The sequence below is a fragment of the Ziziphus jujuba genome, chromosome 5, assembly GCF_031755915.1.
Source record: "Ziziphus jujuba cultivar Dongzao chromosome 5, ASM3175591v1".
NCBI lineage: Eukaryota > Viridiplantae > Streptophyta > Magnoliopsida > Rosales > Rhamnaceae > Ziziphus > Ziziphus jujuba.
In genome coordinates this window covers 10484296-10501200 of record NC_083383.1, presented here as the reverse complement: position 1 = coordinate 10501200, position 16905 = coordinate 10484296, and the positions used below count along the sequence as shown (strand labels likewise).

At 34.9% G+C, this 16905-nt stretch overlaps 2 protein-coding genes across 3 annotated transcripts; one reads left to right on the top strand and one right to left on the bottom strand.

Annotated features, from left to right (window-relative positions):
- Window positions 1-1106: 1106 nt before the first annotated feature.
- LOC107411178 (uncharacterized) lies at window positions 1107-11567 on the top strand. Its single transcript, XM_016018721.4, has 23 exons — window positions 1107-1405; window positions 1524-1596; window positions 1785-2396; window positions 3106-3338; window positions 3538-3603; window positions 3720-3854; window positions 4598-4716; window positions 4796-5107; window positions 5931-6018; window positions 6108-6213; window positions 6301-6414; window positions 7057-7220; window positions 7327-7447; window positions 7638-7862; window positions 7942-8132; window positions 8298-8465; window positions 8578-8683; window positions 8769-8906; window positions 9633-9794; window positions 9883-10083; window positions 10551-10745; window positions 10847-10918; window positions 11026-11567. The coding sequence occupies exons 2-23, from the start codon at window positions 1549-1551 to the stop codon at window positions 11176-11178; spliced, it is 3729 nt and encodes a 1242-aa protein (XP_015874207.3). The 5' UTR covers window positions 1107-1405; window positions 1524-1548; the 3' UTR covers window positions 11179-11567.
- A 909-nt stretch (window positions 11568-12476) lies between these two features.
- Window positions 12477-16037, bottom strand: LOC107411179 (uncharacterized). 2 transcript variants are annotated; one of them, XM_048476256.2, is made up of 6 exons: window positions 15562-16037; window positions 14247-14337; window positions 13942-14108; window positions 13182-13209; window positions 12897-13005; window positions 12477-12770 (listed from the first exon to the last, which is right to left on the bottom strand). In XM_048476256.2, the coding sequence occupies exons 1-6, from the start codon at window positions 15817-15819 to the stop codon at window positions 12689-12691; spliced, it is 735 nt and encodes a 244-aa protein (XP_048332213.1). In that variant the 5' UTR covers window positions 15820-16037; the 3' UTR covers window positions 12477-12688. The 2 variants fall into 2 exon arrangements, with proteins under 2 accessions (XP_048332213.1, XP_015874208.2); XM_016018722.4 differs by having other exon boundaries at window positions 13942-14102.
- Between the last annotated feature and the right edge of the window lie 868 nt (window positions 16038-16905).

Here is a 16905-nt window from a genome sequence, read left to right as displayed (position 1 = left end):
CGGTACGCAAAGAAGAAGCACCAACTTGATATTAAACAAAAAAAAAAAAAAAAAACAAAAAAAGGGAAAAAGGAAAAAGAAGAAGCAACAACAAATTTTATTTTTCATAAAAAAACCAACAAATTTTGCATAATATATAATGATGGAAGGCGACAAATATAAATAAAAACAAAAGGGTATCATTCATAACAAATATAAAAAAAAAAAAGAAAGTTCAAAGTTCAAAAATTTCAAATTAAAGTCTTCATATTGGACTCAATTATCCTCCTTTTTTATAATTTCGGCAATGAACGTGGGAACAGTTTGTAGGGGGGGGAAGGGATGTGTGATGCCCATTTTCTTATAGCCCCCAGATTTGATACAAAACTGACCTTGTTTCCTCAATTTTTTAAACAGAAGTCTCATTGTCTCAATTTCAATTCAAAATTCGCACTAGCATGGCCCACAATTCTCTCCAGGGGCATTTTAGGTATTTAACACGATACAAACCAAATAGAGAGAGAGTGTCACACACCGCTCAAGTGCAAGGGTGGTAAGTAAGGACGAAGAAAAGCATGGGAGGAGGAGGGGAGAGTGGGACCCACATTTGGCATGTGCATGTGAGTGGTGGATTCTAGTGTAGCGCGAAATTAGACCCAAAAAGTGTCCCCACTTACAACGTTCGACACCAGCATTTTTTTAATATTATTATTAAAAACATCAAAAAAAAAAAAAAAAAACCCGACATATCAATTGGAATTTAGAGCCCAAAAATATTTACAAAGAAACAACGGAAGGTTTTGCTTTGCCACGTAAGCCACCCGTTACCCTTTTTTTTTTCTTTTTTGCCAGCTAACGATCGTGTGCTTTATTTTCGGAATTACCAGTAAATATGCTTTACTACTACCCCACTTAGCTGTTGCCCAGCTGGTAATTCAGTGAAAACGATGTCGTATAATTTCTAGCTTTATTTTTACGTCGTCGTTTTTGTTTGCGAAATAGTCTACACCGACCTCTGTGGTCATGATGATTTATTATTATTATTGTTATTATTTTTGTTAGTTGGTAAAATATTAAAAAGAGTGGGAATCTGTACAAATTTAGTAAAATATAAATCAATAAGGAAATTAAAAATATTTTAGTGAGAGAGAGAGAGAGAGAGAGGGACTGTGAGAGAGTAACCCAAAATACTTCCCTCACAGATTTGCCAGAGATTTTTGGGTCTCTCAGTTTCTCATAAGCTTGAAACAGAGAAAGCTTTTGATAGAAGTAAACCTTTTTTTTTATTGTATTTTACACTCTGAAATCTTGTCCTGTTTTTAGTATTCTATAATCAAACTCACTTTTTTCTCTGTCTCTGGCTTTCGGCATTGCTGTTGTTAAGCTCATTTTCAGTAGTGAAAAACTCAAGAACTTTGATTCTTATGTGAGTTTGCTTTTGTTTTCACAGAGATTTAGTAATTTTTTTTTCAGTTTTCTTTTTTGTTGTTGGGTAGTTGATTTTGGTTTTTGGGTTTGTAAAATTTTTAATCGCTGGATTGCAGGTGAAAACTAAAGCCCAAAAAGAGTATGTTCACTGAGGGACTTGATAAAAGTGCTCTTCGTTGGGTTAGAGAGGTCAGCTTCTCAAACTTTTTTTGTTTTTCCTTTGTTTGTTTCTGTAATTGTCTATGTGAATTTTGATTTGTTTTATTGTTTTAGCGTCTGGGTATGGTTAGTTCTACATTTTTCCTAATATAAAAAGAAAAAAATTAAAGTTTTATTCATTTATTTATTTATTTTTTATAATTTTTACGTTTTCAAAGCAAAAGGAAGTTCCATTGTCTAATTCAAATCTGAGACCTCGAATCGATCCCATGTCTCATCTCCGTACCGCCGGCGGCGGGGGTTTTGGACTTCCTCCGCCGTCAAAATTCAGAAGTGGGCATTTGCCTCCCAATGCCATTCCATTGTCGAGAACTATTCCGGTTCATGATGTTGATAGTGGGTCCGGTTCTGATAACGACGTGACCACTGATTCAGAGGAAGAGGTTTATGGGGGAAGATACTCACTTGATTCATCGCCTCAAGATGATAGAATTCCAAATGGCACTGCTCATAGATATGGGAACCCATTAAAGAGAGAAACCAGTTGTGGGAGCGATTATACTTATTCAGATGTGGGTTCCTCCATGGAAACTGTGGTGGGAAGGCACAAACTTGTGGCTGCGGAGAGGCTAGTCAGGGGAAATGGGAGGTACGCAGTTGGAAGAAATGGTTATACTGAGGATGAGTCTGATGATTCTGCTGGTAGCTCCGAGTTTTCGACCACGCAGGTTGGAGGAAGCATCAATGGTAATGTGATGAGGAGTAGAATATCTGAGGGATATGCTTCGAGCGTGCCTTCGACAGTAAATGTGGAAAGTGCTGCTGAAAAGGTTTGAATTGCTTACATTATGCTTATATTGGAGCTTCTTGTATTGGATTGTAAGTGATTGTGCAATATGCTGGTGTGTTTGAGTTCGAGAGAAAGCCTTCCATGCACTCCTATTTAAACCTTGTGTTGCATTAGTTAATATTGGTTGCTTTTACCTGAAAGTTTATTTTCAATTTTAAAAAAATTTCATTTTCTCTTTTTGAATCATGAGTTCATGACCATATTTTAAACCTAGCTGGGTGCATGGATAGCCAGTCTAACCATCCCTAGTCAACCTGTTAATTTAAAAGTTCAGTTAGATATTCAGAAAAAGGGAATACTAATTATAATTGTTCATAGAATCTGGTAATATGTTCAAAGAAAGATGGATAAACAATTTTAAATATGATTTTGAGAGGGAACTTTTGACATGGTTCTCCATTTTCGATGGCTTTTGCAGCAATCACAGTAATTTTTTAGGTATTCAGATTCATAAGATCCATCTAAAAATGTCAGATGGCACTTGTAATTGTAATATATCAAAACCCTGAGAAGCTCATGCTCGCTGAAGTCCTTACTGTTTAAGTGGATTTTTATCTTGTTATTATCTATTATTGTCTTGTCAACAATTAAACTATTATCGTCTACCGACATACTATTCTAAATATATCTTTATTTTTTTTATCTCTTTAATTATTATTATTATTATTATAATTTTTTTTTTTTTGCAGGGCTTACGTTCAAGAAAGCTTCAGAGTGGAAAGTTTTCTGATGATGAGGATGTTGCTAGTGCACCGCCCTTTTCTGGTTCTGCCCAGGAAATCAAACAAGCAGCTGATAAGAGTCCTGCATCTAGGATAAAGGGTACTCCACATACAGCAGATTCACCTGAAATCAAAACCGTGCCTAGTATTAAGCTGGAGGATAAAACTGGAAATGAGAATAAGTCTGATCGTTTTGTAAGGTCTGTATAATTCTTTTATTATTCTCCTCTTTGGAAAGCATCTGTATGCTGATGCACTTAAATTGCCACGCTATCTTCACTTTTGATGGACATTTTTGATTGATGCATGCAAGTATATGTGTTCTAGTGGAACGCACATACATCAAAGTTCTTGTAATGGAAAAGATTGTATGACCTTTCTTATTCTATCAATTCACAGAGCCACTGCTGGTTCAGATGCTGCTGCATCGTTGGCTCCAGCTCGTCTCCCTACATTTCATGCTAGGTACCTCCTAACCGAAGCTATAATGGTAGACAACGTATGATGTTGTAAAATATCTTTGTTTCTAACTAACTATTTTGTTTATTAACCAATATTTGTGTAATTTCCAATCAATTCAGTGCTCTAGGCCCATGGCATGCTGTCGTTGCATATGATGCATGTGTTCGCCTTTGTCTGCATGCTTGGGCAATGGAATGCATGGAAGCACCCATGTTTTTGGAAAATGAATGTGCTTTGCTAAGGGATGCATTTAGGTAAGCTATTTGCCTTCTCCTTGTTTTCTTTTCTTTCAATCTGTCAGTTGTTGTCAAAATTTGATATAATAGTTGGGTCATATCCTATCAATTTACTTAATATGGCATCATAGCCTGGTTGTTTATTTAGTTGTTTCCTTTCAATTAATTTATGGTGCTGTACGGGAAGAACCACCCTTGTTCTTTCCCTTGTTTTGGACAGGCCTATCTGTGAGGGGCAGAGTATTAAGTTGGTTTTATATTTGTTAATCTAGTCCATAGAACCCTATTCTTCTTTCTCTTTTGATTTTTCTAAATAAATAAGAACTGGAGTGGATCCTCCTAATCTGGTCTAGTGCAGTTTAAATTAAAAAAAATAATGCACTTCTGATGTAATGGCTTGTTCTTACATCCACTTTCTTATGATTTATTCTTAGCTATCCTTTTGTGATCTTACTTTAGTTAGGTCTGCAATGAAACAAATTTTATATAATCAGGTTGGCTTTACACATGCGAGTACACAACTTGGCTAACTTCCAAAAACAGGCATATTTATCTCTAAGTTGATTAATCTGTGAAATAATTATAGAAAATTAAACTTGTGATAAGTACTGAGTTCAGATTGCAAATGAATATTACAGTTTTCCAACAAAGTTAATCATCATTTTGATTGTGACAATTCATCAGCCTGTTAGTTGTTAATAACTAATTTTTTGCATTGTTGTTTTCATAAAGTTGTTAAAGTGCTGTTAATGGTCCTGTAGTTTACGGCAAGTGCTTTTACAATCGGAGGAAGAACTGTTGGCAAAGCAAACTTCTGAGTTAGCTAGTGAGAAAGCTGCTCCAAAACCTAAGAAAATTGTTGGCAAGATGAAGGTGCAAGGTATTATTCCATGCTAGCTTTTGAATTGTTACTAAGTGTTCATTTATAGGACTTCCCTGAACTAGAATTCATCATGCAGTTCGTAAAGTGAAAATGTCCCTAGATCCACCTACTGGTTGTAGCATTTCTTCTCTCAGGCCGCCATCTATTAAACTGGAAACCATCCGCTATCACTTCTCCAATCTGCAGTCAACACTTTCTTCTGGATGGCATGCTCTTCGTAAAATCCGTGTTGTGCCTCGTCTACCTGCAGCTGCAAATGGATCGTTTTCTCGTCAAAGCTTGGCCTATGTGCATGCAAGCACTCAGTATATAAAACAGGTGTCTGGACTCCTTAAAACTGGAGTAACAACTCTACGTAACAGTTCATCATCATATGAGACAGTGCAAGGTATAAAATGTAATAAAATTCCATTCTATTCTCTTTTAATGCAATTAGTAATCCAAATTGAATAGATTCTGATTGAAGATTATTCTTGTTGTGGAATGCTAAAAGTTCATTTTTTCTTTTGTAGAAATAGTTTCAATTAGTTCAAACTTGCACTGCCTCGTTCCCTGTTCCTTATTTCCTGTCATTCACAAAATCTTCATGTAGAGTGTTTTCAGAAAATGGAGAAATGTAATCCACATGGAACAAATGCTTATCCTTATGAATGGATTAGAATTTTCAGAGTTTCTTTCTATCTTATCATTGTAAGTAATTTGGATTGGATTATTACCCAAAAAAAAGTAATTTGGATTGGAAGTTAGCTTTTGTTATGGAAGTTAGGGATACAGTAAGAGTAAATAGATTTGCAAGAATGACAAGAATAGTTACAAATAAAAGATGAGTGGATTTAGGTTCAGAATAATTAAATGATCAAGAGTGATAGGCAGTACATTCAAATTTTCATAGATTTAATTAAAAATGACAACTTTTATGGATGTTAATCTCACCTTTTAGAACAATACTAAAGTCATCAATTATTTTACCAAATTTTAGATATGAGATTGGATTTATGAGAGGATTCAAATTTCAGTAATTCTGAATGAAAAGGAAGCAATGAGAACAGTGGTAGGACATGAATTCTGGTCAATAGTATTGTTATGGTACAGTGGTAGGACATGAATTCTGGTCAATATTATTGTTATGGTAAATTTTACCTGGTTCATTGCTTTCTTGGTTACTTGTAAATAACGTACAACTGATTACCCGTACCTATCAATGTCAACAGAAACATACTCTTGTTTCTTAAGACTGAAAAGTTCGACTGAGGAAGATGCCATCAGGATGCAACCTGGATGTGGCGAAACTCTTGTCTTGTATATTCTCTAGACACCTTTTTTTTTTTTTTTTTTTTTTTTTTTCTCCTCTCTTAATCTGTTTGAGAAAGTTACTGACAACTCTACAGCTTTCCAGACAGTCTAGGAGATGATCTCATTGTCGAAGTTCAAGATTCCAAGGGAAAACACTTTGGCCGTGTACTTGTTCAAGTTGCAGCCATTGCCGATGACCCGGTAAATTTTCTTTGTCCTGAATAGCTACAAGGTTAATTTCACTGTGATTTTTACCTTGCAAAAGGCTAATATTACTATGGAACGCAGGCTGACAAGCTACGCTGGTGGTCAATTTATCGTGAACCAGGACATGAACTCGTGGGCAAGTTACAGCTTTATGTAACATATTCAACAAGCACTGACGATAATAGTCACCTCAAAGTGAGATATAATTTTATTTTTATTTTTATTTTTTGGTGAACTTTAAATTTATGAGGTCTATGTTATAAGAATGCTTTCTTTTCTCTTATAAAATGTTGCTGCCATATAATCATAACTTGTATCAGATTTTTATTATCTGAATCACTGGAATGCCTTAAGCTACTCTTTGGTTGGTTATAGCCTTAAAAAAAGGTTGCTAATTTACACTGCTGCTGTTTTATGTTATTTAGAAAAACTATTAGCATTCTTTATAAATCATGTCTTTTTGGGCTTGCTTTTTCATGGTAATGTCTTAGGAAACTTTGCCTTTGAAGATAATATATTAATGATGCCACCGATTAAATTTCCATTTTATTTGGTAGAAAGTTATATTTGTTCATATATATAGTAATAAGTTTATGTGTTTCTGTTAAGTAGCATGGCATTGGCATCTTGTAAATAGTTATCCATATGGAATACAATAGTTATATAGCCCCTTGCCCATGTCAACCAAAGGAAAAGAAACCATACAAAAGGAAGTAATGTAAATTCCTTTCTTTGTTGTTTAAAGATTGAAGTATGTAAGAATTGCTTGAATTGGGAACATGATTTCTTTGTATTATACATTACAATAACGCTACTTGCTTTCTTTCTTTGGTTCAGTGCGGCTCTGTTGCAGAAACAGTTGCATATGACCTTGTTCTAGAAGTGGCAATGAAGGTTCAACATTTTCAGCAAAGGAATTTATTACTACATGGTCCATGGAAATGGCTTTTAACCGAGTTTGCGTCATATTATGGTGTTTCAGATGTATACACCAAGTTGAGGTAACTCATCTAATTGAATTAATCTGTCAGATCATTAGCAGAGGCCATTGATTTTTCATTCATGACTTTAACATTGTCTCATGCTTCTAATGCGAAATATCAACAGATACCTTTCTTATGTTATGGATGTGGCTACACCCACAGCTGATTGCCTCACTTTGGTATATGACTTGCTAATGCCTGTTGTCATGAAAGGCCACAGCAAGAGCACATTGAGTCATCAGGAGGTACAAATCAAACTTTTATTTTGGAGAGTATATATGATTGTCTACTTTGATAATGGCATAAACTATGTTGATACTATTGTTATTGTGTCAATTGCACTGTTTATCCACTTGCTTTTATCGTATTCTCATCTTTTATTATCCTTACTTGCTGGTCATATTTCTTCTAATCCTGTGACCGAATGCCTCTCAGAACCGGATTTTAGGAGAAACCAAGGATCAAATAGAACAAATTCTCTCTCTAGCTTTTGAGAATTATAAGTCATTGGATGAATCATCACTCTCGGGTATTATGGAGGTTTTTAGACCTGCAAGTGGGCTTGCAGCACCTGCACTGGAACCTGCTGTTAAACTGTACACTCTTCTCCATGATGTCTTGTCTCCGGAGGCACAAAATACATTATGTCATTATTTCCAGGTTTGAGAAACACTTGTTTTCTTTCATGGTGATTGCATAAGTTGATGATATTTATTTACCAAGTGGTGAAACTTGCCAGGTTGCTGTAAGAAAGAGATCAAGAAGGCACTTGACTGAGACAGATGAATATGTTACCAACAACAGTGATGGAACTTTGATGGATACCCTAGCAATGTCAACTGCTTACCAGAAGATGAAATCCTTGTGTGCCAACGTTAGGAATGAAATTCTTACTGATATTGAAATCCATAATCAACATATTCTTCCCAGGTACTGTTTTCACTTGAACCTTGCTCATTATGTGAACAGTTCAAATCTAACTGCAATTTAATAATAAAAAATTAAAACATCTCTGCCTTATATTTTCGTGGTTTTTCTTTGGCTGTCTTATGCATGACAGGTACGAATCTAATATATTGAATTTTTGTTTTACAGCTTCTTAGACCTTCCAAATTTGTCATCATCAATATACAGCACTGAGCTCTGCAGTAGATTGCGTGCTTTTCTTATCGCTTGCCCCCCAAGTGGTCCTTCACCTCCTGTAGCAGAACTTGTTATTGCAACTGCAGATTTTCAGAGGGATCTTGCCAGCTGGGGCATCAGGTAACATTATCTTTTCACAATTAAACTGAAAGGAGGAATAAAGAAAAAGAGAGGAGGAAAGAGTACATTATTATCATAGTAAATGGTTCTAGCCCATTTTATGCTCTTGCAGTCCTGCCAAAGGTGGAGTTGATGCGAAAGATTTGTTCCACCTGTATATTATGGTGTGGATTCAAGATAAGCGTCTTTCTCTGCTCGAATCATGCAAATTAGACAAGGTACATATGTCAAATTTGGAAGAAAATTACTAAATTATTGCATGTTGAATTTCTTTACTGTTATTCTGAAAGTAATTGCTTACAGGTAAAATGGTCAGGAGTTAGAACACAACATTCTACAACTCCTTTTGTTGATGACATGTATGATAGACTGAAGGAAACTTTGAGCAATTATGAGGTCATCATATGCCGATGGCCGGAATACACTTTCGTTCTTGAGCATGTATGTCAAAATGGGTTCTTCTTCATTTTTGTTCTTTTCCTAGTATTTGTTTTCATCCTTGACATAACAGCTATTTCCTTGTCTCTTTCATTATTGGTTTTCCTTAAACATTTATTGTTTGATTTAAGCACCCTTAGTAGTTGACCCTCGTCTGAAAGTCTCATAGGTTTTATTTGTTTTATGGCTAAGGTGTAGATACTTCTCTATCTCGAAAATGCCATTTGCTCACTCATTTCAACCTTAATTTAATATCAATGTAATATCTAATTTTCCCATAATTTCCGAACTGCAAATTATTGATTTAGTAATTATTATCATTATTTTCTTTTCCCTGATTGAAGAGAATATGTAAAGCTTTTACTTAGGGGTAAGAAAAGTAGTTTGTTGTTATCTTACTGATTTCTTTGTATCCTATTCATGTCAATAAGTGAAAAACAATTGGTTATTGATATTATTGCGATTAGTATTTTGTTTAAAAAACTAAGTTGTTACTCAATGAATACAAATTTAAATGATTGTTGTAACTATTAAAAAAGGATTGGATCACATTTTATTTAATTATTAATTAAATTAATGATGCATTACAATTTACAACCCAATTTTTGTGACCTTCATTATTTTTCTATTTGAAAGGAAATATATAAATAGACGATTTTTTTAAAAGTAATAAATCCATAAACTTATATGGAGGGGGTCTAATATATCTCAACTATGTCTCCACAATAGGCTATTGCTGATGTTGAGAAGGCAATAGTGGAAGCTTTAGACAAGCAGTATGCAGATGTATTGTCACCATTGAAGGAAAATTTGGCACCTAAGAAATTTGGCCTCAAGTATGTTCAGAAACTTGCCAAAAGATCAGTGTCCTCCTATGTAGTTCCTGATGAGGTTTGTTGTAACTTCTCAATAACTTTGAGGTTCTCCCAAAATATGCATGTTCTTTTGAGGTTTGAAAAAATTTGATTTTCCATTTCAGCTCGGAGTTTTGTTGAATTCGATGAAGAGAATGCTTGATGTCTTACGGCCGAAGATTGAAGCGCAATTTAAATCATGGGGTTCCTGCATCCCTGATGGTGGAAATGGAGTTCCTGGAGAGCGTCTCAGTGAAGTAACAGTCATGCTGAGAGCAAAGTTTAGAAATTATCTGCAAGCAGTTGTGGAAAAACTTGCAGAGAATGTGAGTATCATTCTGATAATGAAATATCACCTGATTTGACTGTGTTGTGATTGATCAATTGATATGCATTTCACCTGGTAGAATAACAGTAGATGTGTAGAAAGAGGAACGGTGTTTTGTTGTTTTTGGTGGAAATATATAATTTCTATTAAGAAGAGTACTTTAAAATTCTCAATTGTTGTTCAATAACATTTGAAAATGCTTATTTACTCTTTCGGTAAGTGTAAATATAGGAAAAGAGCAAGTCCATCGTACAGGTAATTTGAACTTTTTTTCTTATGGTCTTTGGGCTACCTGTGAAATGTTTGAGATCCCAAAACTAAGCTACATTGGAAATATTGCTCTAGAAGATTTGAATTAGTGTGTTCTGCATGTGTTTGTAGCTTGAAGTTGTCTTGTTCTTGCACACACTATAAATTATGTGGTGATGTGATGTATTCGTGATTTTCTACTATCATTTGTCTCAGTCTAAGTTACAGAGTGCAACAAAGGTGAAAAAGATTCTTCAAGATTCAAAAGAAAATGTAGTAGAATCTGATGTACGAAACAGAATGCAGCCTTTGAAAGACCAGCTGACAAGTACAGTAACTCACCTTCATACAATCTTTGAAACTCATGTCTTTATTGCAATCTGTCGAGGTTACTGGGACCGAATGGGACAGGTAACTTGCTTGTTTTGTGTCTTGTTCTTTTGAACAATTAAGGATTCATGTTCTAAGGCTCATGATTTTCTCATATTCCATGTCGGTTTTTTATGTGACAGGATGTTCTTAGTTTCTTGGAGAACAGGAAAGAGAATAGATCATGGTACAAGGGTTCACGTATTGCTGTGTCTGTAAGTACATTACAAATTTACAAGTCATCCCTTTTCTCGTCTTTTTTTTTCATTCTTGCAGGTTGGTTTAATTTCTTGTAATATTTGAACAACCTTCTGTTTTGCAGATTCTGGACGATTCATTTGCCTCAGAGATGCAACAGTTGCTTGGGAATGTCCTGCAGGAGAAAGACCTGGAGCCACCAAGGTCTATCCTAGAAGTTCGTTCAATGCTGTGCAAAGATGCTTCCAATAACAAGGATAATACGTACTTCTATTAAGCTCATCAATGTTAAATTTCAATGGAGAGTGAAGGGCAAGTGTTTTTATGAAGTGGAAGTTCAAGCATAGAAGGTGCTGACACATGATCTTGTTGACCAGCTCAAAGATCAGGGAAATAATGTCATTTTTGGCTTCTAATATTATGTACAAAATCTACGCAATCCTGATGCTTTAATTTTGTAGAGGGAGCAAGCAACTAGCTGCTCCAACATCCCAGTCCTGCTTGCTCGAAAAGCCTTTATTTTCCTTTATTTAGATATATATATATATATATATATATGATATATATTATATTTACATATATATATATATTTCTTACTATATATTTTGTAGATGCTGTAAAACCCATCCAATTTTTTGTAATATCCATATATGATTTAAAATCTCTCATTTTTTTTTTTTTTAAACAAACTTTTCACGACTACTATTCAATTGTGCTAACCAATTTTGCAGGGCAAGTTTTATGCATCTCTTGTACTAAAGAGAAGAAGAATAAAATATAAGCTTATGGGGAGAGAAAAAAGTAGCACTTGAAGCAGAACAAAGTTGTTCCTCCCTCTAGGTTATGTTTGGTCTCCCAAAGTCACCTTGTAAACGATGGACTATGAGATGCCCAATAAGCCTCCAAACAAGTTATATGAATAAGCTTGATAAATCAAACTTCTCTACAAAATTGATAAGTCAAACTTCTCTACAAAATTGATAAATCAGACTTCTCTACAACTTTTGGTGAATTATTTTAATGTACTTGGTTGCTTATCTAACGTGACAACTAAGTCTTTTGCATCTAATAACATTAGAACGTGAAGGCAATCCATAGCTTGTCGTCAGTAACAAACCAACCATTAGCTTGAGCTTATTAGTTTTGTATTCATCCCGGTAGTCAACATTTGCAAGTCTCTTTGTAGGATACCCAAAAATCCAAATACCCACAAGTCTGAAAATTGAAGCAAGATAAAGAACCTTCCAAGCTTAATTTTGCAGACCAGAATCCAACAGAAGTGCATTAAAGAACAATTAATTTGACATTCGATTAAGTGAAACTTATTACAGCTTGTTTTAGGAGGAATTATACCGTCAAACAGTTGGCTAATATTCTAACAATTAATATTCTTTCAATTCTCAACTGCCTCATGTCTGCACCATGTAGGCATAGATCAGAGACTTTAAGCCATCTATTTAGAGCTATCGACCAACAAATTTGCCCTGGGTTGTCACGTAGACAACTTATACAACCAGAAATAATGGGTAGGAGAGTGGATAAATGACAGAGCATGTTTTAATGAGATTCTACCAATGAATTTGAATTGCACTAAAAAAAATGCTTAAAGCGGATAAAAATATTTACAAGATAAAATTACGTTGCAGGCCCAATCAACCAGCAGCATGAAAAGAACGCCATTAATGTTACACAAATTTGTGGACTAACAAGTCCTACTGGCAATACCAAGCACAATTACCAAGTGAACCTCCAGCTACAGAACCATTTTTCCAGCAGTATCAAACAAATTAAAGAAGCTTTGAGATAACATGACAAGATGTCCAGAAGGCCTTTGAGGCAGCCCTTATAAGTACTGGGTTTTGGTATATCCTGTGAGATTAAACAGCGATGTAAAGGATTAGCAAAAAGTGCAATTCAGGGACTCTCATTGACAGCAACTGAGATGCAAAATTCCAGAGTACACATTTGAATCAGACTCATTGCTGTATAACTTACCCAATGGCAGTTGCCCCCCATGATGCAACGTTGTAGATGACTTTGCTTCCATCCCATGCCTTACGAAGCTTTCCCTTTTTCTTTTTCACAGAGAATGTTTTGCTAAGGGCTGAACAAGAATTTTGAGCATCACATTAAACTAGCTAGAGAAAAACTTTGAAGCATTGAAAACACAAAATGCATGTGGAATGAACCAAAAAGTAGTTAATTAGATACTCTTTTTATCATAAACTTTTGAAAAAAAAAAAAAAAAAAAAAAGAGAGAGGAGAGGCAATTAGGCTCACCTTCCTGAAGTTGATTAGGGGTCAATTCCTGCACATCAAACAGCAAGCCATTAATAACATTAAATATCTCATATTCATAATTCAAGTTTTCACATATATCATGGCTTGTTGAATATACCACATTTTTTAGGCCAGACAGAAACTTTACAAAAGCATTAATATGTATTGAAAATAGAGCAAGCAGCATGTTATTGCATGTGATTTTCAGCAACCGGTTTGTGAATATACACAATACCATTATCTCCATTCATTTGAAGCTAGAAATTAGTACATGTGATAAAATCATAACCAATTCATTTTTGCACCCCAAATGCACAAAACAATAAATAAAAATGGCTCTGACACAGAACAAGAGAAGGCTCATTTTTTGATGTGATACATACTACACTTATGAATTCATAATAAATCCTCAAGTTCCAAGTGCAGATCAACTCCTATGCTCCTGGTGCAACTTTTTTCATCAACACTGCATTTCACATTTGCCTCAAAGGTAACCAAGGAAGTATGAAGATATTTTACATATAAACTTTAACCAGATCTGAATGCATAAAAAAGAACATACAGATTTGCCTTGTTATTGTATGGTCGTGCAATGGTAAACCAACTAGCTAAGTTCAAAAGGAAAAATTAGTACTAATATCACAACTGTCATCACTAAGCTTAATTTTCTAAGTGTAAAGAGAGACTTAAGTTGTAGAAAACATCAGTCAGTGCAGTGGAATTATCAAGTTACTATAAGTAATCAAAAAGTAATAGATACCTTAGTCTGTTTAATTGACAGCAAGTATGCAGCCATGAAGCATGCAATACCATCTACTATATCCTCTTGCCTCACAAGAACATAATCATCTTCATTTAGATCAATATCCTCACTTTCCCATAAATCATTCTCACTAACCAAGTCCCAAGAATTACCTTCTTCTGCTACTGTAAAAGAATTAAGCGAAGTGAGGCATATTACCAAGGCTTAATATTGAAATTACAGAAGACATGAATGTGCACTTCATAAAGCAACTAGTTAAAAGATATGGTACACTTGTAATTGAAACTATTTTGCACACATACCGGCTCTATTTTGCGGAATAGATGCTTGTGCACACTCTAACTTTGCAAGGAAGTCGGGGCATTCAACTCTAGATTTAAGAAGATCGCACAACTGCATAGTTTAAAATGACGATCAGAGTTGAAATATGAAAAAAAATTCTATGAAGGATATATCATCCCCTTATTGAATCATCAAAACATAAGTAAGATGGATGATGAAAGCTCTTTTATAGTACAAGACAGATTATAGATATATTACAGCACAAGGCCACTTGAGTATTTGGTGTGTGCACATTCCAGAGAAAGGAAATCATAACATTCACTATTAAAAACATTGAGAAGGATGGAACAGAGAAATCGGTGGACACCACCATAAATTTAGGATTACGTCCATGTTCGAAGTCCAATACTAAGACTCTAAATCCTCATCAGGCAACCAACGTCATTTATGATTTACCAAAGTCAGACAATCACCATGAATAAGAGTAGTCAATTCAGAAGTCCATGATTACGTAACCTACCCTCCCACAACAAAAGAAAACAATGTGAAGGGAAAAAGAAACCACAAGACCCCTAGTGACTATTTCAGTTAAAGAAAAGCAGAAAAACTAAAAAGAAGTATGACCCTCAACTTACTGCAAACACAGTGCATTGGCTAAATGGCTACCAAGTACTCAAGCTGGGACAAAGAAACAAATTATAAACTCCAGCTAATACTTACGGAAAATCCTAGATAACTAGGTCAAAACCCGTTGCCCATATGGCTTGCTGAAACTACAACACGGAACCGTTAATGGATGGTTGTAACCCAACAAAGTAAGAATGTGAAATCGGTGTTCTAGTCCCTTTACCAACAGGACCTGGAGGCCTGTGTAACAATTTACAAGTTCATATCCTAGTAAATCTCGCAGTCCAATCATATTGCAGTCATCTAACTGACAGTATATCTATCCTTTACCAAACAAATTGGTGTCAGATAAAGGTATTCTCAGCTAGAATATCCATCAGTTCAGAAAACCCACATACAGAAAATGCAACAGAAGCTACTTCCAGATAAAGAAACTAGAGTATGCCAATAAATTGTAGTTCTAAAAGTATGATCTTCAGGCTACTACTACAGATTGTGAGGTACTGAATATTATCACAAATTATCTCAAGCATGAATCTGACACGACCTAATACTATCTCAAACAGAAAAGCAAAAATCACAAAGCTCAATCCCAAAAAATTCTCTCTGACTACAAAATCCAAAAAGCAATTTTTACACACACAAATTCAAATTTCCAATCCTGGATATTTACTCAGTTCGAAAGCTTTCTCCTTTTTTTAACTTTACCTCTTCGGCCTCACCGCCGCGTCGTTCTTGGGCAACAGCACAAGCGCCGGAGCTACGGTCTTGTAGTTCGTCATCATCATCATCGTCTTCATCATCGTCATCGGCGGCAGTAGAATCCAACGTTTCGAGGGCCCTCTGGCACTGCTGGAGAACAGCTTTCAGGGTCTTCCTCTTCACTCGCAAGCGATCCTTGTCGGAATTCTCACGCCTGATCTGGTCCAGTGCCGAGGGTTTGGAAGCAAAGACCTGTTCATCCATAACCTCCAATTATACGAATTTCCAACACAATCCCAGTACAGACAACACGGAGACACCAGCGAATCCGCCAGCTCGCGATCTTCCAAGAATTCCTGAAGCCCCGAAAACGAAGAAGAAGAATTGCCTACGACTCCTCCTCAGCGTTGTCGTACGGATTTGGGGTTCTGAGAATGACAATTATTGATCTTCTTCATCTGCAACATGTGCTTTTTTAAAATTAATAATAATAATAATAATAAGTCTGCTGGCTTTTTTTGCTGTGTGCGCTTTTCCATTCCACTAACGTCTTTTATCTTGTTTGGGCCGATTGGTCGAATTTTGGGCTTTTTAATGGGCTTATCTATTTTTTTAGCTATTCAGCCCAAGTTTCATTTGACGCTTTGACGCACGTGCCCTGCTCTGCCTTTTCAAGTGTTTTTTATTATTTATATTTCTATATCTAGTTAAAATCAAATGAAGTTGACTGAATTTATAACAAAATAATACTTTTAATAAATAAGAACTAACATTACATATAGTCATATTTGGATAGCATTAAAGAGCCAAGGATGATTCTCTTCTATATAGGTTTGAAAAGTACCAAACCTAAATCAATTTTGGTCGATTTATGAGCTATTTTATTATAATCTTACTAAATAAAAAAACAAGAGAAAGAAACATGGTTGACTTATGAGCTATGTTATTACAATATCACTTAATGAAAAAACAAGAGAAAGATACACGAGGCTAATAATAGTTGAATTTTCTCAACTATAGGAAAACGAAACAATTTATACTCAATCTATCATGGTCCTTATTAATAATTTTATGAATACTTATAAAATCATAACAAATTTCCTCTTATTTAATTTTGATTGAAAATTAAATAAAATAAAAAATATTATTTATCACGTGAATAATCATAAATAGTTTTTATACGATAAATAACAATTTAAATGATTATTATAAAAAAATTTATTTTTAAAATTTTAAAAAATAACATTAATAAATTTTCAATGCTCATCTTTCAATCACTCTCATTTAATTAACTGCACCGTATTAGTAGTTATCTCACTTTTCATTGACCGTTGCCAAGTATTACCATGC

Coding starts and splice junctions, on each gene's coding strand:
- LOC107411178 (XM_016018721.4), top strand. CDS start 1,549: ATGTTCACTGAGGGACTTGATAAAAGTGCTCTTCGTTGGGTTAGAGAG. Junction 2,397..3,105: donor TGGAAAGTGCTGCTGAAAAG/GTTTGAATTGCT, acceptor TTTTTTTTGCAG/GGCTTACGTTCAAGAAAGCT. Junction 5,108..5,930: donor ATCATATGAGACAGTGCAAG/GTATAAAATGTA, acceptor CAATGTCAACAG/AAACATACTCTTGTTTCTTA.
- LOC107411179 (XM_048476256.2), bottom strand. CDS start 15,819: ATGGATGAACAGGTCTTTGCTTCCAAACCCTCGGCACTGGACCAGATC. Junction 14,338..15,561: donor GCGGCGGTGAGGCCGAAGAG/GTAAAGTTAAAA, acceptor TAAACTATGCAG/TTGTGCGATCTTCTTAAATC. Junction 12,771..12,896: donor TGGGGGGCAACTGCCATTGG/GTAAGTTATACA, acceptor TTAATCTCACAG/GATATACCAAAACCCAGTAC.